This window comes from Chlamydomonas reinhardtii, chromosome 14 (genome assembly GCF_000002595.2).
Source record: "Chlamydomonas reinhardtii strain CC-503 cw92 mt+ chromosome 14, whole genome shotgun sequence".
NCBI lineage: Eukaryota > Viridiplantae > Chlorophyta > Chlorophyceae > Chlamydomonadales > Chlamydomonadaceae > Chlamydomonas > Chlamydomonas reinhardtii.
In genome coordinates, this window is record NC_057017.1 from 362,787 (window position 1) to 383,605 (window position 20,819).

Genomic DNA, 20,819 nt, shown 5'->3' on the forward strand with positions numbered 1-20,819 from the left:
ATTACTTTACCGTGACGTCGAATAGGGACAAGGGCCACGCTTGCTTTACAAGTTCGCCCTTCCGGCAGAAAACCGTGCCGCGTGGTCAGGTCCACAGCGCTTCTCTACGCCGCCGCGGCTAGGAAAGTCAGGGCACGCCTGCCCCATAAAGAACTCGCTCGTAGGAGAGCCTCCAAGCCTACATATCCACAACACAGAAGCTCACAAGCCGGAAAGCCCCTTGACCCCGCAGACCGCAGTGGCCTCTCGTCAACCTCAACCGGGCCCAGGGGCCCTGGGTCTATCATGCACACCTCGCAACCGCACCTCGCTCCTCCAATCGCCCTCCACACAAGCCCCCACCGCCGGCCCACCCCGATCACAGCCGTTGCCCGAGCCCCCATCCATCCCCATCCAGGCCTCCGCGCTCGTCCTCACAGCCGCCCACCCACCCCTCGCCCCCCCTCCCCCCAACCCCCCCCCCTCTCCCCCTCAGCGCTGCAGCACGCTGTACGTCCGCATCATGCGCCCGTGTGTGGCCAGGCGCTCGCGGGGGCCCGACCCGGGGGCCGCCAGGCGCAGCAGGTCGGCCTGGGGGCGTGTGCGTGTGCGTGTGTGTTTTGAGGGAAGGGGGAGGTGGGGACCAGGGTGGTTGTTGCTGCAGGAGCGATTTTGTTGGAGCGGTACGGAGGAGGACAGAAGCACCAAGAGCGCGGGAAGGGGGGGAGGCCGTGCATGCGAGGCATGAGGTGTGGAAAGCGTCACAGCAGGCGGCGCTTACTCTCACGGACACACGGCGTGGCGTGGCATAGGGGTTGCACCCCCATCATCCTCCTCATCGACTACACCCCACCCCACACGCCCCCCCACACACGCACGCACCTGCAGCAGCCGCCACTCGCTGTAGCGCGAGGTGCGGTCGGCGGCGGCAAACAGCGCCGTGAGCGCCAGGTACACCTGAGAGGTGAGCGTGGGGGGTTGAGGGGTTGAGGGGGTTACATTCATTGTGTGTGTGTGTGTGTGTGTGTGTGTGTGTGTGTGTGTGTGTGTGCGTGTGTGTGTATGTGTGTGTGTGGTGTGTGCGTGTGCGTGTGTGTGTGTGTGTGTGTGTGTGTGTGTGTTGTGTGTGTGTGTGTGTGTGTGTGTGTGTGTGTGTGTGTATATGTGTGTGTGAGTGTGTGTGTGTGTGTGTGTGTGTGTGTGTGATGTGTCAAGCGGACGCGCGAACGCAATGTGCTGCAGCACAACGCCGGCTTTGCTGTGGGCTTCGTGGGACAGGCGGCACGGCCAGTCCCAATGCCCCGCCCCTGTCCCCGCCCCCACGGCCCCACAGCCCCACAGCCCCCGCCCCCCGCCCCCGCCGCCGCCCTACCCGGTGTGTGCGGTACACAGCCCCCGCCCTACCCGGTGTGTGCGGTACACAGCCACGCCGCGAAGCTCCTCCACCACCACCGCCGCCGCCGCCGCCGCCTGTGCCTGTGCCTGTACTGCCGCCTCCACCTCCGCCTCTTTCTTTCCCTCCTCCCCCCCAGCCGCAACCGCCGCCGCCGCCGCCGCCGCCCTGGCCTCCTCCGCCTCCGCCCAGTCCTCCAGCGCCACCTCCAGCGCCGCCATGGCTAGGCGCGCCGGCACCGCCTCAACCCGCGGGTCGGGCCGGCGGGGCGTCAGCAGCCGCGCCGCCGCCGCCGCCGCCGCCAGCGTGAGGCCGAGGGCGGGCAGCGCGGCCATGAGGCTGACGGTTAGTTCGTTGGCGTGCAGGATCTGGGGTGTGGGAGGATGGGAGGGTGGGAGGGCGGGAGGGCGGGAGGGTGGGAGGATGTGGGATGGGAGGGTGTGTGATGGGACAGTGGCAAGGCAGGTTGGTAAGGTCCCTTAGGGCGCAGCTAATTCCCATACCCAACAAATGGCAAACAGTTGGCAGAGGCAGGGCAAGAGTGCGCGGCTGGTCTAACGCGTGGGATGGGAGGGTGGGATGAGGTGGTGGGAGGGTGAGGTTATCTGTCCGAGCCCAAAAAAATAGGTGCCAATAGTCAAGGAATCGTCGCCCAACCCAGAAGTGGGGAGAGGTTCATAATGCTGGAAAGCGATGAGGGTAGCGGACACGCAGCGTTGACATCACATCTGACGCATCGCGTTACCCTGCCCGGTCCCGCGTGTCGCTTCCTGCATTGCTCTCCGCACGTGCCGCGTTGAACCCATTGAACTCGGACACGCGAGGATGGCAAACACACCCAGCCCCCAACCCCCACAGGGCCCCCACAGGGCCCCCAATGGACATCCCTCCCCGACCCCCACACACCCTCACCCACACCCACGCACCCACATCCCCTTGCCGCGCGACTGTTTCCTTACGGGATTGGTTCAACGTTAACCCCCACATCCCCACCCACCTGGTCCAGCCGCAGCATGGCCGCCTCGCCGTCCACCTTGACGTGCTGCACCTGTGTGTGTGTGGGTGGGGTGAGGGTGGTGGTGTTTGGGGGGTGGGGGGAGAGGGGGCAGGGTTAAAATCATGAGGCGTGGAGGGGGTTGCGGTGGAGGATGGGGTGTTTAAATCACAGGGGAGAGGAGGGAGGACGAGGAAACGTAGGGGTAGGGTGAGGCAGAATGCAGGTGAGGGAGGCGGGGCGTGTCATTGCCTACTCCATCCCACCCACCCATCCATTCCACACACACTCCCCCCCCACACACACCCACCCCACACACCTCACCTGTATCAGTAGCGCGCGGCCCAGGTCGCCCAGCACCAGGCTGGCCAGCGGCCTCCGCACCTGCGCCTCGTAGGCACGCATCACCAACCCCATGCCCGCAGCCACCGCCCCGTCAGCATCACTGCCGCTACTGCCGCTGCTCCCGCTGCTGCCGCTGCTGCCGCTGCTGCTGCTGCTGCTACTGCTGCTACTGCCGCTGCCGCTGCTGCTGCTACTGCCGGCGCCGTGGTCTGCTGCGAAGTCTGCCAGCATGCGCAGCAGGGAGTCGCGGCTGGCGGCGAAGTCGGAGGCGGACACGATGTCGGGCCTTTTGGGGAGGAGAGGGGAGCGGAGGGGGGGGGGGGTTACATTCATAATTAGTTAAGGAGGGTAGGGGGTAGGGGTTGGTATGTGTGTGTGGGGGGGGGAGGTAGTTCATTGCAAAACCAAGCAAGCCAACTGGTGGGTGGGTGGGTGGGGGTGGGGGTGGGGATGGGGGTATAGATACCAGCCCACTAAACCGAACCCAATGCTGGGGGGTACTCGTACATGGAGAAAGGATTGATCAAAATTTTGAAGTTTCGGGGGTGGGGGTAAGAGCAATGCCAGCTGAACCCAAAACATCCAAAACATCCGCCAGACACGCCCACACTTGTACACACATACACACACACACACACACACACACACACACACACACACACACACACACACACACACACACACACACACACACACACACACACACACACGGCAACCACGCGACGCTCGGTAAATTGGTAGGTATCCGTAAGTAACTCCGGCGTCGTCTGGGCGGGCTTTCGTTTCGTTTTTTAACACACACACACGGACACACACACACGCACGCACCTGTCCCGGAAGGTGGCGAACAGCTCCCTCCGCAGCGCCGCCAGCGGCTGCACCACGTGTGAGGTGAGGGCGGAGCGCAGGCCGGCGGCGGCGGCGGCGGCCCACCTGGAGAGGGGCAGAGGAGGGGAGAGGGGGCGTGGGAGAGGGGAGAGGGGAGTGTGAGGAGAGGGGAGAGAGGAGAGGGGATGAGCATGAGGGCAAGAGTGAGCGCGAGCGCGAGGAACCCGCACACACGCAACCCCACCCGCAAAACCCTCCAGCCACCCCCACCGCGATGAACCACCGCCCAGCCTGTCCCAATACCGCAACGAAGCCCAGCCTGTCCCACACACGCAGCCCCACACACAACCTATCCCCCTCCCCCCATCTATCTATTGCATTGGGTTCGGTTTAATTTGGGCTGGTATCTACAAACCCCCCTGTACCACTTTTCAAAACATCCTTGCAACCCCCCCCCCTCTTGATTAATCATGAATGTAACCCCCCCCCCCCCAAACACACACACCCCCCCCACACACACACGCCCCCCCCTCGCACCTGTCCAGGTCCCCGCTGCCCGCCAGGCGGCTGTGCCGCAGCAGCCACAGCCCGCCGTACGCCGCCGCCGCGCCCGCCGCCGCGTAGCGCAGCCAATGGCGCTGGAAGGCGCTGGGCATGGCGGCGGAGGGCGGGAGCGGCACCAGCGGGCCTGGGGGGTTGGGGTGTGTGTGGGGTTACATTCATGATTCAACAGAAGCGGGGGGGGTGCTGGTGCGCATGTAAGAGACGTACAGGGAAAAGTATGAAAGCAGACTCCATACCGGGTTGCTGGTGCACCCGACACCCGACACGTGTTTTTACACACACACGCGGAACCGCCCGGGAGCAGCCGCCTGCAGCCGCCACCCACACGCCCGCCCACGGACCCACCCACCCGACAGCGCCGCCGCGCGCCGCGCCGCCGCCAGCGCCGCCCTCGCAGTGCGGCCGCCGCCACTCAGCTCCAGGACCCCAGGCGCCGGCGCCGCAGACGACGAAGATGACGTCCCCTGACCCTGACCCTGACCCTGCTGCTGACCTTGTGCCGCCGCCTCCTGCCCCTGCTGCTGCTGCTGCGCCTCCTCCGGCGGCGGGCCGTGCTCCACGGCGCGCGCCGCCAGCGGCCGCAGCCGCAGCGCCTCCAGCAACGCCCTCAGCTCCGCACTGAGCTCCCGCCGCCGCCGCTCCTGCGTCTCTCCTTGCTGTGAGCTGCCTTCTCCTCCCGCACCCGCACCACCACCACCACCACCACCACCACCACCCGCCTCGCCCTCCTCTGCCGCCGCCGCCGCCTCTGGCTGCAGCTGCACCAGCAGCTCCTCCAGCGCTGCACGCATGGCGCGCACCGCCGCCAGCACCGCCGCCTGCACGGCCCCCACCGCCGCCGCCTGCGCACGGCCAAATGGAAGTCGCGATTCGTGGAGGGGAGGGCGAAGGGCGCATGCACCTAGCCAGTTGTAACGTGCGTACGCTACCGTAACTGTGATGTACGGGGGGGTTTCCACCTCTTACCCCCGTGTAACGGACCTCTGGTTTGACACGGTCCGTTGGCACATCCTTCGGTCCTCACAAGTATGTTCACGACTCACATCGGGGTATCCTTATCCCACCGATACCGGCTCTCACACAAGTGCCGTCCGTGAGGCCAACCCCTTGAAAGCCCTATAGAGCCCTGTGCAGGCTCCCAGTGCCCCGCCCCCCGCCCCCCCGCCCCCCATGCCGTCCCAATCCCCATCCCACCCCCTTGCTCTGCCCACCTGCGACTGCTGCTCAGCATGGAAGCTGCCGCCGGCTCCACCGCCCATCATCGCATGAGCGGTGGCGGCGGCGGCAGCAGAGGCGGCGGCGGCGGCGGCGGCGCTGAAGCTGCCGCTCGCGGCGAAGCCCATCGGCAGCCGAGCCGCCGCCGGCAGCAGCAGCGCCGCCGAGGTGCCGCTGGCTCTGCTACTGCCGGCGGCGAGGGCGCTGCTACTGCCGGCCTGCAGGCACGCCGCGGCCTGCAGGTGGAGGCTCTCTGTTCGGGGGGGGGCGTGGGGCGGCGGAAGCGGCGGCCGATTTGGTGAGGGGGGGTGGGGGGCAGCAGAAGCAGGGCGGCACCCTCACTCCGTGGGGTGGCCCGTTCCACATAACACGCAATAAAAACGTAAGATGCTAAAAGAACCATCATCACGAGCCCGTGTCATCAGGCCGCAGTCGCGCACCCTCCCCCCCGTCCTGCTCACCCGCGGCCTCGCTCACGCGAGCCACCGCCCTCGCCAGCCGCGACTGCAGCGCCCGCAGCAGCAGCACCCGCTGCTGCATCGAGTCCGTGGCGCTGCCGCCGTCCTCCACCACCACACCGCCGCCGCCGCCGCCGCCATCGCCGCCGCCATCGCCGCCGCCGCCACTACCACAGTCGTCGTCGTGTTGCTGTCCTACCACTGGCGGCACAGCCCGCGCCCCGCTGCCGCTGCCACCGGCAGCAGCCGCCGCCGCAGGCGCCGCCGGCGGCGCAGCCGCCGCCGCCAGGCCCGCCCCCGGCCGCGCCGCCGCCGCCACCGCCGCGGCACGTGCCAGCTGCTGCTGCAGGTGCTGGCGGTAGCGGCGCAGGGCGGCGTGTGCGCGGCGGGCGCCGGCGGCGACGTCTGCTGCAAAGGAGGCGGGGCCTCGGGCCAGCAGCAGGAAGGCGGCGTGGCTCCAGCCGCCGCCTGCCGCCACCTGCTGCTGCCAGAAGGCCAGGTGCCGCTCCACGGCGTGCAGGTCAGCCAGCAGCCTGCATTTGGGTTGGGGCGCGTGTGTGTGTGAGAGAGAAATAAGATGTGAGAGGGAACACATAGGTGTTGTGTGTTGTGTGTGTTGTGGTGGTGGGATGTGGGTATCAGGAATGCCAGCTTGTTTGAGGACTGTGTTGGTTGAGGCGTGTTGGTTGAGGCGTGTCTATTCATTCCGCGCAGCCCAATAAACGGCATCACTAGAGTCGGCAGTCAACTGGGATGGTAAGGGGGCTGGTAGGCATAAACTGTCCGCTGGGGTTTGGGGAGTGCAAAGGTGGCGTCCTGGCACGCGTGCCAAACGCCCTGCCCGCGCGCGCACCCCCACTCCCCGCCGCTTCCCGTGCCGCCCCCACCTGTCCTGCGCCAGCTGCGCGCACTGCACCGCCCTCAGCCAGGCGTCAGCCACCGGCGTCTCGCGACCGTGGGGCGAGGCCGCCTGCTCCTCCAGGGAGCGAAGCGAGTAGAGCAAGTCCTGGCACGTCACAACATCCAGCCCGCCCGTCGGCAGCGAGACCGGCGTGATCCATAGCGCTGGGTGAAAGTCCAGCACATGCACGTTCTTCAGGCCTTCACGAGCAAGCTCCGCGACCTCCTCAGCGGCCTGGCGCAGAAGCTCTTGCACCGACATCCCCGATTTGGCGCGACTATGCGCCCCTCCCTAAGAAGTTCTGTTCTATGCGTTCCTCGACATACTTTTAAATCCAACAAGTCTTCGGCAAATGCAGATGGGCACAAATGTGTTTTGGCGCGTTGCATGAGGCCAAGACCCTTGGAATGGGGTTTCACCTCGCTTTTCCAGCTCACCCTTGCCTTTTTGAACAGGTTTGCAAACAACCCCTTACAACACATTATCTTACATATGGGCTAGTATCAGCGATAGGGCAAACGCGCAGTCGCCGACCCACCGCTTGCAGAACCCTTATTGGACCGCGCGGCCTCGCCGACCAAACGGCCAGGGACCTCGGCGCGCACATCGCCGGGCCGCTTTCTACATTACTGACCGTTATAAACTCCTTGCGCCTGACGGCAGTCGAGCGCGCGTGAGCAAAAGCCCAACGGCCCCATGCGCAGCCTGTCAACGGACCCGGCCGCGCGCGGGTGCAAGCACGCGACGACCAGCAATGTGAGTATGGCCTTCGGCGCTAGTGCAACGATGATAGTAATGGGTTGTGTTTTTGGGTCGCGCCGACCTTGCAGCGACCTCGCTCGCCGTTGCACGCCCAGTTCACCGACCTCGCACGCAATCCCCTGTTTCTTCTCCAGGAGCCCCGGCCTTGCAACCTCGCCTGGAGCAGCATCCGCTCCACTGCAGCTGCACCCCAGCCCGGCGCGATGCAGCTGCGGCTAGCAGCACGCGGCAACACCGCCTCCGCCTCCGCCTCCGCCTCCGCCTCCGCCTCCGCCACCGCTAGCGCCTCCACCACCTCACGGCGCGCCACGCCACGCCACCCCCCAAAACCGCACGCCCCTAGTAGCGACGTGTGGGGCTCCCCCGCCCCCGCCATCAGCCCCGCCCAACTGGCCGAAGAGCTCAGCCGTTACGCCGCCGCCTGCGCCGCCGCCGGCATCGGCAGTAGCACCCCCGCCGGCAGTAGCAGTAGCAGCAGCAGCAGTCGCGGCCGCGGCAGTAGCAGCTCCGTGGACGGCGACTCCTTTGTGGCAGCCTGCCTGGAGGGGCTGGCGGCGCCGCACCGGCTGTCGCGGCTGCGGCCGTCGCAGCTGGCGGCGGTGCTCCAGGCGCTGGCGGCGCTGGGCGGCGGCGGCGGCGGCGGCGGCGGCCTGGAGGAGTTCCTCGCTGACGTGGACGCGGCGTGCTACTGCCACCCGGGTGGGTGTGGGTGTGCGTGTGGGCGTGTATGGGTGTGGCCGGCCGGCCGGCTGGGACGGGGGAAACGTGTATGCAAGAGAGGGCAGCGTTGTGGCGATGGTGGTCCTGCTGCTATGTACAGTGTGCTGCACCTTTCGAGAGCAAACCTGACCGGCTGACGTGTTACCCCTCCGCACACACCACACGCGTCCCCCGCCGAATCCATTCACCGGCATGCTGCAGGCCCCTTCTCGCCCGCATCAGTCACGTCCGTGATGCAGTCCCTGGCGCGACTGCACGCTAGCAGCACCAGCAGCAGCAGCAGCAGCACCAGCACCAGCAGCACCAGCACCAGCACCAGCAGTAGCGCTTCAGGGGGGGTCCCCATGGCGGCAGTAGCAGCGGAGGCGGCCGCCGGGGCGGCGGCGGCCAGTAGCAACACTAGTAGCAGCAGCAGCAGCCCTAGCGCCACTGGCAGTAGCAGGGGCCGGGCGCCGCCGCCCCGCACGCCGTCCTGCTACGGCCACCGGCAGGCGGCGCCACGCCGTGCGCCCGCGCACCCGCCACCCCGCTCCTCGCCCTCTCGCCCCTCGCGCCCCTCGCCTTCGGCCGCTGGCTCCTTCCCGCCCTCCCCGGCTTCCCGCTCGCGCTCGCCCTCGCCGGACCAGCGTCCGGCGCGCGCGCCCACTCCAGCTGCTGCTACAGCCGCCGCCCCCGCGGCCGAGCCGGCGCCGTACCGCTTCCCGCACGCCGTACGGCTGCGGCTGCTACAGCCCGGCGGCGCGGCGCGCTACAGCTACAGCCAGCTGGCGGCGCTGCTGCAGGCGTTTCGCTGCCTGGGGCACCCGGTGGACGAGGCCGTAGCAGGGGTGGTGGGCGGCGCGATGGCGGAGCAGCTACTGCGCATGGGGCCAGCGGAGCGGGCGGCGGCGCTGGAGGCGGTGCTGGGGGCGGCGCCGCCGTGCGGGTGCTTGGAGGAGGAGGAGGCGTGCGGCGTGCCGTAGCTGTGTGTGTGCGGTTGCGGTTGCGGTTGTGGTTACGGTTGCGGGTGCAGGAGCGGCGCAAAGGCTGGGTGGCGTTGGTTTGGAACCGCTCGGCGGAGAGAGCAACAGGACAAGTGTTGTGAGAGAAGAGCGTTTGACGGATGCAAGACACGTGGGCAACAATTTTTGCCCAGTGACATCTGCAATTTACAGCATTCAGGGCTGCGCCCAAACGGGTAGGTTGCACAGCGTCAGGAAGGCAGCTCGCGGAGTGAACTGGGCAGCGTTTTGCAGTGGGTCAATCGGAGATTTAGAGAGGAGTTGGATGGGGAAGAGGGCGTGATTTTGCATGTGCCCGTTCATCATGATACTCGCAAAAGCTTCGACGAAGAGGCACCCGCACGCGTTGTGGGCACCAGGAGACTGTTTGGAAACACTGGTACAGTGGAATTCCAACTTCGCATATGCATGATGATTGATGAGGGGACAGTGTGCGAGGCGAGCAAGTGAGACAATAAGCGGCCGCGGCTGCGGGCTGCTGGCACGTGTGGCCGTCGCCGCCGCCGGCTCAGGCCCCGCGCACAAATTTTGGCGGGCACACGTTTTGAAGTGTGTGCTTCTCTGCTTGGCTGTTTTCCGTGTTTGGATCAAAGTGAGACAGGTGGTAATGTTTGACTGGTCATGCACTGGTGTACCATATCAAGGTTTACAAGCCGGGTTACTACCTGGCTGTTCAATAGCCGGCCTTTGATGTTCAGCACTTCCCATCCATCCACATGCTCCAGAGAGAGAGGGCGCAACCGCGTAAGTGCAGGCGGAACATTGTGAGCTGTGACTCATGCATCCCGCGTAGTGGGGCATGCAGTGATGCAGGAAGTGAGGCAGCGACAGAGGAGGGGGTGATCAGGCTGGGTAGCTAGCGAGGGGGGCAGTGCGTGGCAGGCGAGCGAGTGGGGAGGAGAAGCCAAGGAGGCCTGTTAGGGTGTCAAACCAGCGGCGGAGGAGCTGAAGGTATGGATCGCCGGTAGCGGAGGCAGTACCGTGTTGAGGGCCGGCAAGGCGCTTTGTGCGGCAGGGTGGCAGCAGGCAGGTGGCAGGGGTGCGGGAGCACCGGGATGGTAGGGCTGCAGCAACGCCGCCATGCGCACACGCACACCGAGCGACCCCCACCTGCAGAGCCGGGGCTGTAAATCAGTTGTCCCAGCGAGGTGCGTGCGTCCGTCCAAACAGCATACAGGGGCGGGCCGCCGCGTGTTAAGGCCACAGGGGTAGGAAGGGGGAAACACGGGTAGGTCACGATGTGTGTGTGTCTTAAACAAAGAACAAACGGAACAATTCCGCCATACACGCGCGCGCAGTTACCAACAAATACCGACGCCGGTTACCGAGCTCCGCGTTTGTCGATGTTGCCCCAGTTGTCACCTTGAGTATACTCACCCGCATATGTTGCCTGGAACCCCCTACCTGTGCCTGTGTGTGTGTGTGTGTGTGTGTGTGTGTGTGTGTGTGTGTGTGTGTGTGTGCGCGCGCGTGTGTGTGTGTGTGCGTGTGTGCGTGTGCGTGTGTGTGTGTGTGTGTGTGTGTGCGCGTGTGTGTGTGTGTGTGTGTGTGTGTTGAAAAGAAAACAACAAAACGAAGTGTGTGTGTGTGCGCGTGTGTGTGTGTGTGCGTGTGTGTGTGTGTATGTGTGTGTGTGTGTATGTGTGTGTGTGTGTATGTGTGTGTGTGTGTGTGTGCGTGTGTGTGTGTGTGTGTGTTTGTGTGTGTGTGTGTGTGTGTGTGTGTGTGTGTGTGTGTGTGTGTGTGTATGTGCGTGTGTGCGTGTGTGTGTGTGTGTGTGTGTGCATGAGGCAGCCGAGGCTTAGGGCCATGTATCCGACTGCGCAAGGCTCCACGCCAGGTACGTACGTTGCCAGCAAAACAACACATAGAGCCTTCCTCAGCTCCCATCAGCTGCAGCAGCCGCAACTGCTGTATCAGCCGCCCTACCCGCCACCCATGATGCCACCACCGACCAGCGTACCAGCAATTGCGGCAGTACTATGCATTTCCCGATGATGCCGCAGTTGCTGGTATGCCGGCGGTGGCATCATGGGTGGCGGGCAGGGCGGCTGATACAGCATCTGCTGCTGTTTATGCATATGCGCGGGCGTTGCGCCCCTGCTCCCGGCGGTGGGGAGCCGCTGCCGCCGCCCTCAACCCGCAGGGCGTACCCCACACTGGCACTGCTGCGGTGTTCCGCCGGCGCTGCTGCGTGCAGTACGGGGCTCCCTGCCTGCAGCGCTGTTGCGCCGCTTGCAGCTACTCCGCGTCTGACTGTGTGCTCGGCTGCCATGGTGCGATGCGGAGATGCGCGGCGGCACAGGGAAGGGACCTGGCAAAGGCATTCTACTGCACCAGCACGGATTTAAAGGACATAAGACGGGCTGGGCACTTGAGAGCCTAGAGAGTCGGGGTTTTGCTTGCGGACATCATGTGACGACAGCTCTTACAGACAGCTGAGGTTAACACGTTGAAAGGCAGTCAACAAATGCCATGGTAGAATGGATTCATACAAATAGACGTGGAGCGACCAAGTCTACGGACTACGGTACAGAGTCGGGATGCATTTTGGCATGCTGCGTACAGTAGTCTACATGACGAGTGTGGTGTATACATTTGTTGTGAAACCCCTTTTTTGTCGATGCTCGAAACTCGCGTCGTTGATGCAGCACTGATCGATGCGCTCGCAAACGTCGCCAAGTCCGCCTGTTGCCTCACGAACTGGAGGCTTGACGCGTAGGTCCTATCGTTTCTCAGCTCAACCAGCTCGTTGGCATAAGCCCAGCTGGTCAAGCGGCTTGCGGAGGCGCTCGGGCAGTGCACACGCCTTACCGCTGGACACTGCGGCAGCAGTAACCCAAGCCGTGCCACTCACCCAGTCAGCGGCCCTTGCCGCCCCTGCTATCGAGGCCATCGCCGTCCTATCATCCTCGCCTATCGACCTAGCTGCATCTAGCAGCAGTAGCAGCGGCGTTGCAGGCGCCATGGCAGAGGGGGGCGGTGCGGACACGCTGTGGGCGACGGCCGCCGTGATGTTTGCGGGGGCGCTGCTGACCGGCCTGCCCGCCGTGAGGTGGACCGCGCCGGACGCGGAGGCGGAGGTGGCGGCGGAAAAGGCGAGCGGCGGCCGGAGGGGTGGCGGCGGCGGCGGCGGCGCAATGCGACTGGCGCAGGCGCTGCTGCAGGTGTGGTGGTGGGGGGGGAGGGGAGCGGAGCGGGGCAGCGGAGCGGGGGAGCGGAGCGGGGGAGCGGAGCGGGGGCGGGGGCGCTGTGCGAGGTGGGACTGGGGTATTTCTGCCTGGAGTGGCATGGGATAGCCGTCGAAGCCCGAAGCGACCTGAGCTTGTACCATGAAGGCGCCTTGCAACTCACCGCTGACACACACGCTCCGACCGCGCAATGGCCCGCTGCTTCCCTCGTGTAAATGGTGTTGCCGCTTGTCACTGCCACCCCCCCTCGCTCTATTTCATTGGATTAAGTTTAGTTTGATTTGGGCTGGTCTTTACACACACCCCTTAACTAATCATGAATGTAACACACACACACATACACATCGGTAACAACGCGTCTGCTATGCTACTGTACCTGGCTACGCCTTCACTTCTTAAATAATCATGTATTTTAACCCCCCCCCCCCGCGCCCCCTGCCCTGCCGCTGCCGCCCCCGCTGCTGCCGCCACTTATGTCCCTGTCCCTATCGCATCCCCCCGCTGCCGCCACCGCACCGCCGCACCCCCGCCATCTGCTGCTGCTGCCACCCCCCCTTTCCCCTTCCCCCGGCTTTCTGGTGTGATGTTTTTTCATTGGAGCGGGGCACATCAAAGATGGCTACCGTGTACCACTTCCTTAATTGATCATGAATGTAACCCCCCCCGGCACTCGGTGCATTTCGGGAATGGGGGCTATTGTCGCGTGCCACTCCGTTGTCAAGCATCGGCCACGCTCTCCTCCTCGCTCTATTGCACTGGGTTTGGTTTAGTTTGCGCTGGTATCGACAAACAACCCCCCCCCCCCCGCCGCCCGCCCGCCGCCGCCGCAGGGTCCCGGCGCGCGCGCCCTGACTGCGGGTCTGATGCTTGGCAGCGGTCTGGGGGTGGTGCTGCCGGAGGGCTTCTTCGCATTCGTGGAGGGGGCGCCGCAGGTGTGTGCGTGTGTGTGTGTGTGTGTGTGTGTGTGTGTGTGTGTGTGTGTGTGTGTGTGTGCGTGCGCGTGTGTGTGTGTGTGTGTATGTGTGTGTGTTTGTGTGTGTGTGTGTGTGTGTGTGTGTGTGTGTGTTGTGGGTGGGTGATGGGGGAGGGGAGCAGGGGACGGCCGTTGCTTGTCAGGCTTGCTGCAAGCGTGCAGCCGCTTCACCCGCCTGCCTGCCTGCCTCCCTCCTGGGTGCTCGTGTGCCTCCCGCCCTGCTCCCTGACGCCCTCCCCTCCCGCCCACCAAGCTAGTTTGGCTTGGTTTGGTTCGGCTTAGTTTGGGCCGGTATTCACAACCCCCCCTACCTCCCTCCCTGTGTCCTTCCCTCGCACCCCGCGCCTCGTCATCCCCCCTCTCCATCGGCGCCTCCGCCCCCGCCCTTGCCTCCACCTCCTGTACTGCGCCAGGGCGGCGGCGGGCTGGGCGAATGGGCCGCGGGCGCAGCACTCGTGGCGGGATTCGCGGGTGCGTGCGAGGGTTTTGAGGGTTTCGGTTTCGTGTGTGTGTGTGTGTGTGTGTGTGTGTGTGTGTGTGCGGGTGTGTGTGCGTTTGTGTACGTGTGTGTGTGTGTGTGTGTGTGTGTGTGTGTGTGTGTGTGTGTGTGTGTGCGTGCGTGCGTGCATGCGTGCGGTATGTGTGCGCGCGTGTGCGGCACGGCATTGGATGGTTTTGGTTTCTACGCGTGCTCAACTGCCCTGTGCTTGAATGATTTGCTGTTCGTTTTGCTCTCCCGTACTTACCCGGTTTGGTAATGGTGCTCGTAGCCTGGGAGCGCGCGCGAGCAGCTATGCAGTCCCTCAATCCTTCTGGGTTGCGCCTGGTTTGCAACTGGTGTCAACAAATCTAAATCCTCAACCCTCGGCACCCCACACATTCCCCGCCACAGGCATGCTGGTGCTACAGCTGGTGCTGGACGGGTGGGTCGCCGGCGGCAGTAGCAGCAGCGGCAGCAGCAGCAGCAGCAGCAAGCGGGCTGTAGCAGCCACGGACAAGCTCAGATCCGACGGCGCTGCTACTGCCGCCGGTGCTACAGCCCCTGCAGCCATGGAGCTCAGTCGGCGCCGCGCAGCGGCGGCGGCGGCGGCGGCGGAACTGGCGGCGGGCGGCGGGGACTTCGGCTCGGCAGTAGCAGCAGGAGCAGGCGAGCCAGCAGGCAGTGGCGGCGGCGGCGGCGGCGGCAGTAGCAGCGCCACTGGGCGCGGCGGCGGCGGGGTCACGGGAGGCAGGTCGCCGGAGCTGGCGCTGGCGGGTCTGTTGGTGCACTCGGGTGGGTGCTGGGGTGCTGGGGTGGTGTCAAGAAACAGTGACATGATGAAGCCGGCCCAGACGGCGTCGGAGTAACTTGCGGATACTTGGGGTGGGTGCGCCTGAGCTGGGCGTGAACGCGTACAGTGCGTAGGCCGCGATAGATGAAGCGAACGGTTAGCGCTTCGCACCTTTGTTGCGATGCGTTGTGATGGCAGCGAGCCCCTCACTTACCCGCACCCGCCCCCCATGCCTACCTTTCTCTGTGTCATCTTTGCAATCCCCCCATCCCTCCACCCTCTATTGTCGCGTGCCGCTTCGTTGTCAAGCATAGGCCACGCTCTCCTCCTCGCTTTATTGCCTGCATTGGGTTCGGTTTAGTTTGGGCTGGCATTTACAGACCCCCCCCCCCGCCCCATCCCTCCCTTCCATCTGCATCCACCCCACCCCACCCCACCCCACCCCACCACACCACACCACACCACACCACCCCTACACCACCTCACCAGCCGCGGACGGGCTGGCTGTGGGCGCGGCCGCCCGCGGCGGCGGCCTGGGTCTGACGCTGGCGGTGGCGGCTGCCATCCTGGCGCACAAGCTGCCGGTCACGTGGGGGCTGGGCGCCTTCCTGCGGGCGGCGGGCTGGGGGCGGCGGCGGGCGGCGCAGGGTAGGGCGCTGCGCGGAGGGGTGGGGAGGGAGGGAGGGGGGAGAGGGAGGGGCTGTGTGTGGAAGGAGGGTGTGGAAGGAGGGTGTGGAAGGAGGGAGTGTATGTGGGTGTGAGTTGGCGGGTCGGGTGTCTCGCGAGGGTTGGAGGGTGAGCCAGGGCGCTCCCACACGTGCCGTGCCGCCCGCACCCGTGTGGCCTCATGTGCGCCCGGCCAGGCCAGGCCTCATCCCTGACTGTGCCACTCCTCGCCTGTGCCGCTTTCTCACCTCCTCCCCATTGCCTGTATCTTATACCACTCCGTCTTTCATGGACGGCTGTCCTCCCTCGGGCTCGCTTTAACTTGGCCTGGTGTCACGGGCTGGTATCTACAACCTGTCCCCTCTCCCCGCCCCCAGGCCTGCTAGCCTTCGCAGCCTCCGCCCCCTTGGCCGCCCTCCTCACCTACTACCTACTCGGCGCGGCTCTGGGGCTGGGAGGAGGAGCAGGAGGAGAGGCCGACGCCGCCACCGCCGCCGCAGCGGCAGCAGCGGCCGGCATTCGCGGCGGCAGTAGCAATGTCGGCGATGGCGGCAGTAGCAGCGGCGGCACGCAGCAGCAGTACGTGGCGATGGCTGTGCTGTTCAGTGGCGGCACCTTCCTGGCAGCTGCCACACAGCACATCTTGCCGGCGGCGCTACAGCCTGGAGGCCACGACCACGGGCACGTGCACGGGCATGGAAACGGGCACGGGCACGGGCAGGGGGAGTTTGGGGGTGCTGGCGGCGGCGGCGGCGGCGGCGGCTGTAGCAGCGGCGGCGCCACGCCGCGCAGTGACGACGAGGCGGCGGTGCGGCTACTGCTGGAGGCGGAGGAGGCGGTGACGGCCGGCAGTAGCAGCGCCGCTGGGGGCGGTGGCGTCGGCAGTAGCAGTGGCAGCAGTAGCAAGGGTGATGGGGCGGGGGGCGCGGGGGCGCTGCTGCTGCTGGCGCTGGGAGCGGTGCTGCCGCTGTTCATTTCGGCGCTGCTTCCGGAGGCCGACTAAGTCTCACTCGGCTGGGTGAATGACTTCAGGGTGTGTTGGTTTTACTCATGGCTCTCAGCGACACACTTTCTGAGGGGCCAGTCTGAGCTCTTGGTGTGGGCTTACGTTGAGAAGGCGGGGCAGTGATCCTTTACGCAGATGTGCGGGCGAGGAATGAGCGGTGAGGACATGGGCGTGTGCATACCGCAATGGCTCCCTCGCGCAGAGGTCGGGAGCCGCTGTCCGGCTGTCGTCGATACGCGTCACGGAGTCTCCATCAGCATTGAGCTCGAGTCGGTATCTGTAATACGTCACGCGGACAGCGCCCGCGACCCGCTCAGTCCATCGCATCCCGCATGTCATCAACCCACAGAGGTTACAATGGGACGACACACGCTTAGCCACCGGAGGCACCGCCCGCCCATGTACCGGTATGGTCCTCGCTGTCTCGCCAGCCTCTCCAGCTTTATTTATGTTTGTTTCCTCGGCATGTAATCACATGTGCAAAAGAATGCCACTACTGTCAATACTACCGCAATCACATCGCCCGCCGCGGGGGGCAGCCCAGCGTTTCACAGCGACACTCCGTGCACGGTGCGTGCACACACACTACACACGCGGGGAGGGGGGAAACCGCGCAGCTGCACTGGCCACCCCACACACCACCGCATTGTCTGTCTGTCTGTCGTCAGTCAATCATGAGTCAAGGGCCTTCGCAGTCCCCGGCGAGCCACCACCGCGAGCGTCGGTCATCGTCACTGCTGCATGTGCCGTCAGCGTCACTGCTTCACGTGCTCACCCGACCCGCCGAGCGCCTTGGTTGCCTTGTACGGCACCTTTCTTTATTCCTCCAGCTTCTCTCCCCCCGGTTCTCTCTCAACCGCCAATGCGTTGTACACACACACACACACACACACACACACACACACACACACACACACACACACACACACACACACACAAACACACGCACAATAAACACACACACACACACACTCACACACACACACACACACACACACAAACACACACACGCACAATAAACACACACACACACACTCACACACACACACACATCCCTAGCCAATGCTGATACCGGTATCGCTGTTGGCACACGCCGCCCCTCGGCGGCCCCTCGCCGGCCCCGCAGCAGCCCCAACGCATCAGCACCAGCAGCACCGGCAGCAGCACCAGCAGCAGCAACAACTACTGCCTCACGTGCTGCTACTGCTGCTGCGGCCGATCCACAGCACAGTGGTGCTGCCGTGCCATGCGCCCAGCTCTGCCCCCCTCCCTCCAGCCCTCCCTCCAGCCCTGCCTCCAGCCCTGCCTCCAGCAGGCACCAGCCTATCCGGCCTAGACGGTTTGGACGGCTGCGCGGATGCAGCTGCCCCCTCATGAGTGGCATGGCCCCTCCACGTCGATGCCTAGGTGAAGGGCACGGCGCTGGGGTTGAGGCCCGTGAACTTGTAGGCCTGCACGGCGGCGGCGAAGGGCAGCCCCACAGACACCTGCACGGGGGGCGGGGGGGAGGACGGAAGGGGCGAGATGGGGTGAGAATGGGTGAGAAGGGGTGAAAGGGGACATGGGAACGGATGAGAGGGGTTGAAAGAGGCACTGCCCGCGCTTCCGCACCCGCTCCTCCTCCCTCCAACCCCCGCTCTCTCCCCTCCCCTCCCACCCGCCCACCCCCCTGGGAACTCGGTGCATTTCGGGAATGGGGACTATTGTCGCGTGCCACTCAGTTGTCAAGCATCGGCCACGCTCCCCTCCTCGCTTTATTGCATTGGGTTTGGTTTCGTTTGGGCTGGTATCTACAACCCCACCCACCTCGTGGCTCTTGCTGGCCGCGCAGTTGTACACTGCGTCCGCCACCTCGGCCGGCGTCTGGCTGAGCGGCAGGCCGCGCAGCAGCTGACGGAAGCTGCGCCGGTCCTCCTCGCCGTTCTTGCCGTAGAAGGCGGCGCGCTCTGTTAGTTGGGGTGGAGGGTTGTGGTGGCAGCAGGGCGGTGATGGTGACCGCACGCAAACTTCCCAACACGCGGTGTCAAGCCGTCTTCCCGCCGCGTTGCCGGATCCTCCCGGGTTCTCTACCCCCAGACCCCCGCCAGCACACCAATCCCCCTCCGTCCAATCCCCCCAACCCCCCAATTCCCTCAATCCCGCCGCCCAGCCCCACTCCCCAGCCCCACTCCCCGGCCCCACTCCCCAAGCCCCGCCGCCCGCAGCCCCCCGCCGCCCGCAGCCCCCCTAGCGCCCTCTCAGCCCCCCTAGCGCCCTCTCAGCCCCAAGCTCTCCACCTGCCTCACCCATGAAGTTGGACTTGACCAGGCCCGGCTGCACCACGCCCACGTGCACGCCCTGGCCCTCCACCTCCGTGCGCAGAGTCACGGCCAGCGTCTGGGGGGTGTTTGGATCAGGGCAGTTGGGTGGTTGTTTAGGGTGGTTAGGGTGGTTGGTTGAGGGTGGCGGTTGGCGTGTGAAGGTGGCCGCTGGCGCACACAGCCGGGCGCTATGTTGACTGGTCATGCGACAGCTTGCCCTCCTGCTTCCTTCGCCCTTTCCTCCCTCCCTCCCGCCCTAACTTTCTGCCCTCCTCTTCGCCCCACGATTCGGAACACATCCCATGACTTGGAACAACCCCTACCTCAATCACCCTTCCGCCCCCCTCCTGGGACCGATTTCGTAGGGCTCGGGCATATACCGTAATCTCCCCAACACACACAACGCACACACACACACACACACGTTCCTCCCGCTCACCTCCAGCGCGGCCTTGCTGGCACTGAAGGCGCTCATGTACTTGGTGGGCACCTGGGCAGGGGGGGGTAAGCATAGAGGGGCAGGCGGGTAAGCATAGAGGGGCAGGCGGGTAAGCATAGAGGGGCAGGGGGGTAAGCATAGAGGGGGTAAGTGATGGGCAGGGGGGTAAGTGATGGGCAGGGCGGTAAGTGATGGGCAGGGGGTTAAGCATAGAGGGGCAGGGGGGTGTAGAGGGGCAGGGGGGTGTAGAGGCGGGGTATAGAGGGGCAGGGGGTCGGATGGGGTGGGGGCTGGTGGGTTGGAGGGCATAGCTCATATGGGCTTGTGCAAGCCTGGCAATTGAACAACTGGAAGCCTGCTTTGCCACATGCGCCTCCCCCCCCCGGCCCCCGTGTTGGGTGGGGTGGGGTTTCGTTGTAGGGTGGTTGGGGGGACCCCGGTCTCTTGCTGGGAATGGTGTGAAAATACACACACCCCGCTAACCACACACGCCCACCCCTTTCTGGCCCCCTCCTTCTCCCCCCTGTCTTCTCCCCCGCACCCCGTACCTTGCCGCTGAAGCCGGTGAGGAAGATGAGGCTGGGCCGCTCCGGCGCGAAGGCCGCCAGCGGGCCGCGCGCCTTGTGGCCGCCCTTGAACAGGACTGGCATGAAGGCCTGGGGGGGGGAGGGGGAAAGGGGGGGGGGTGGAGCGGGTAGAACATGGGGGAAGGAGCGGTTGGGGGTTGCAAGGGTAGAGCATGGGGGAGGAGCGCCTGGGTACAGGGGCTTGGGCGCGGGTTTGTGTTAGGGGGTTGCAGGCATGGCAGGACAGCACCGATGCATGCCCCTCCTCCCTCCCTACATGCCCCACCCGTACCCGCACGTCTTTGGCACCGTGTTCCTGCATACATGTACTCTTCACCCCCTACACCCCTACACCTCCCGCCCACCTGCGACACCATGTAGGGCCCCAGGTAGTTTACGTCCATCAGCCGCTTGGCCTCCTGCGGGGGTGGTGGTGGTGATGGTGGTGGCAAGCATGTTTGGAAAAGCGGCACAGGATGCCCTGAAGACTGCAGACGAAGTCGTCACCACATGAATGCGGGGGTGGGGTCCCGGGAGGTAGGGGCGGAGAGGCGGAGCTGGGCTGAGGTGATGGCGTTGGGATCCATGGCCACGGCTCCCTCTCTTTTCCCTAACCCATAAAGCTCCTCGCTAGTTTCCGGCCTCCTCCTGCGACGGTGGAAACAACCCCTCCCTCCGTGCCCTCCCCCTCCACCCTCCCTCTCCACCCTCCCTCATGCCCCTGCCGCCGCCCTCACCGCCGCGGGTGTGTCCGTGAAGCTGCCGCGCGCGAACACGCCCGCCGCGTTTACCACCACATCCACGCCCTCGAACTTGGCCAGCACCGTGTTCACCAGCGCCTGCACCTGCCGCTCCTGTGTGTGTGCGGGTGTGTGTGCGGGGGGGGGGGACAGGGGAGGTGGGGGGACAGGGGAGGTGGGGGGTGCACATGCACGCCACTCCACGTGACGGCAGGTTGCGGCCCCTCCCTCTCCCTCTTCCCCTACCCTCTCCTCTTCGGGGGTAGAACTTGTGCATAGCGCACTGCTTTGCTCGCCTAGTAAGCAGTAGTTGGCAGTAGTTGGCAGTGGTGGGCCGAGCGGGAGTGGCGTTGTTGTCGGTGCGGCGCGGCGCCCGCGGTCTACCGTCTAGCGACAACACCTCCCAGATGACCCAGACCGAAGGTCATACGCGGGCCTTGAATTGCGTTGTTGGGTTGGGCGACGATCCCTTGACTACAAAGACCTATTTCATGGGTCTTGGGCACA

General features: G+C 65.2%; 4 protein-coding genes across 4 annotated transcripts in view; 2 read left to right on the plus strand and 2 right to left on the minus strand.

Annotated features, from left to right (window-relative positions):
• Nucleotides 1–33: 33 nt before the first annotated feature.
• On the minus strand, nucleotides 34–7,005 carry CHLRE_14g610351v5 (uncharacterized protein). The gene is made up of 11 exons (XM_043069966.1): nucleotides 6,664–7,005; nucleotides 5,780–6,309; nucleotides 5,315–5,571; nucleotides 4,453–4,945; nucleotides 4,077–4,227; nucleotides 3,540–3,644; nucleotides 2,691–2,997; nucleotides 2,370–2,420; nucleotides 1,384–1,740; nucleotides 862–936; nucleotides 34–570 (listed from the first exon to the last, which is right to left on the minus strand). Exons 1-11 carry the CDS (start codon nucleotides 6,936–6,938, stop codon nucleotides 472–474), a joined length of 2,700 nt encoding a protein of 899 aa, XP_042916639.1. The 5' UTR covers nucleotides 6,939–7,005; the 3' UTR covers nucleotides 34–471.
• Nucleotides 7,006–7,135: 130 nt separating this feature from the next.
• On the plus strand, nucleotides 7,136–10,302 carry CHLRE_14g610400v5 (uncharacterized protein). The gene is made up of 3 exons (XM_043069967.1): nucleotides 7,136–7,433; nucleotides 7,574–8,138; nucleotides 8,361–10,302. Exons 1-3 carry the CDS (start codon nucleotides 7,374–7,376, stop codon nucleotides 9,119–9,121), a joined length of 1,386 nt encoding a protein of 461 aa, XP_042916640.1. The 5' UTR covers nucleotides 7,136–7,373; the 3' UTR covers nucleotides 9,122–10,302.
• A 1,143-nt stretch (nucleotides 10,303–11,445) lies between these two features.
• On the plus strand, nucleotides 11,446–16,562 carry CHLRE_14g610450v5 (uncharacterized protein). The gene is made up of 7 exons (XM_043069968.1): nucleotides 11,446–11,690; nucleotides 11,812–12,327; nucleotides 13,182–13,283; nucleotides 13,738–13,795; nucleotides 14,217–14,597; nucleotides 15,085–15,243; nucleotides 15,639–16,562. Exons 2-7 carry the CDS (start codon nucleotides 11,821–11,823, stop codon nucleotides 16,262–16,264), a joined length of 1,833 nt encoding a protein of 610 aa, XP_042916641.1. The 5' UTR covers nucleotides 11,446–11,690; nucleotides 11,812–11,820; the 3' UTR covers nucleotides 16,265–16,562.
• A 45-nt stretch (nucleotides 16,563–16,607) lies between these two features.
• The window catches only part of CHLRE_14g610501v5 (uncharacterized protein), a 6,078-nt gene continuing 1,866 nt past the window's right edge, over nucleotides 16,608–20,819 (minus strand). The window contains exons 5-11 of the mRNA XM_043069969.1: nucleotides 20,310–20,426; nucleotides 19,938–19,991; nucleotides 19,555–19,662; nucleotides 19,007–19,057; nucleotides 18,553–18,643; nucleotides 18,074–18,213; nucleotides 16,608–17,754 (exon numbers count right to left, since the gene is read on the minus strand). Coding sequence (XP_042916642.1) covers nucleotides 17,671–17,754; nucleotides 18,074–18,213; nucleotides 18,553–18,643; nucleotides 19,007–19,057; nucleotides 19,555–19,662; nucleotides 19,938–19,991; nucleotides 20,310–20,426 — 645 coding nt within the window. The 3' untranslated portion in view covers nucleotides 16,608–17,670. The remainder of the gene's footprint in view (nucleotides 17,755–18,073; nucleotides 18,214–18,552; nucleotides 18,644–19,006; nucleotides 19,058–19,554; nucleotides 19,663–19,937; nucleotides 19,992–20,309; nucleotides 20,427–20,819) is intronic.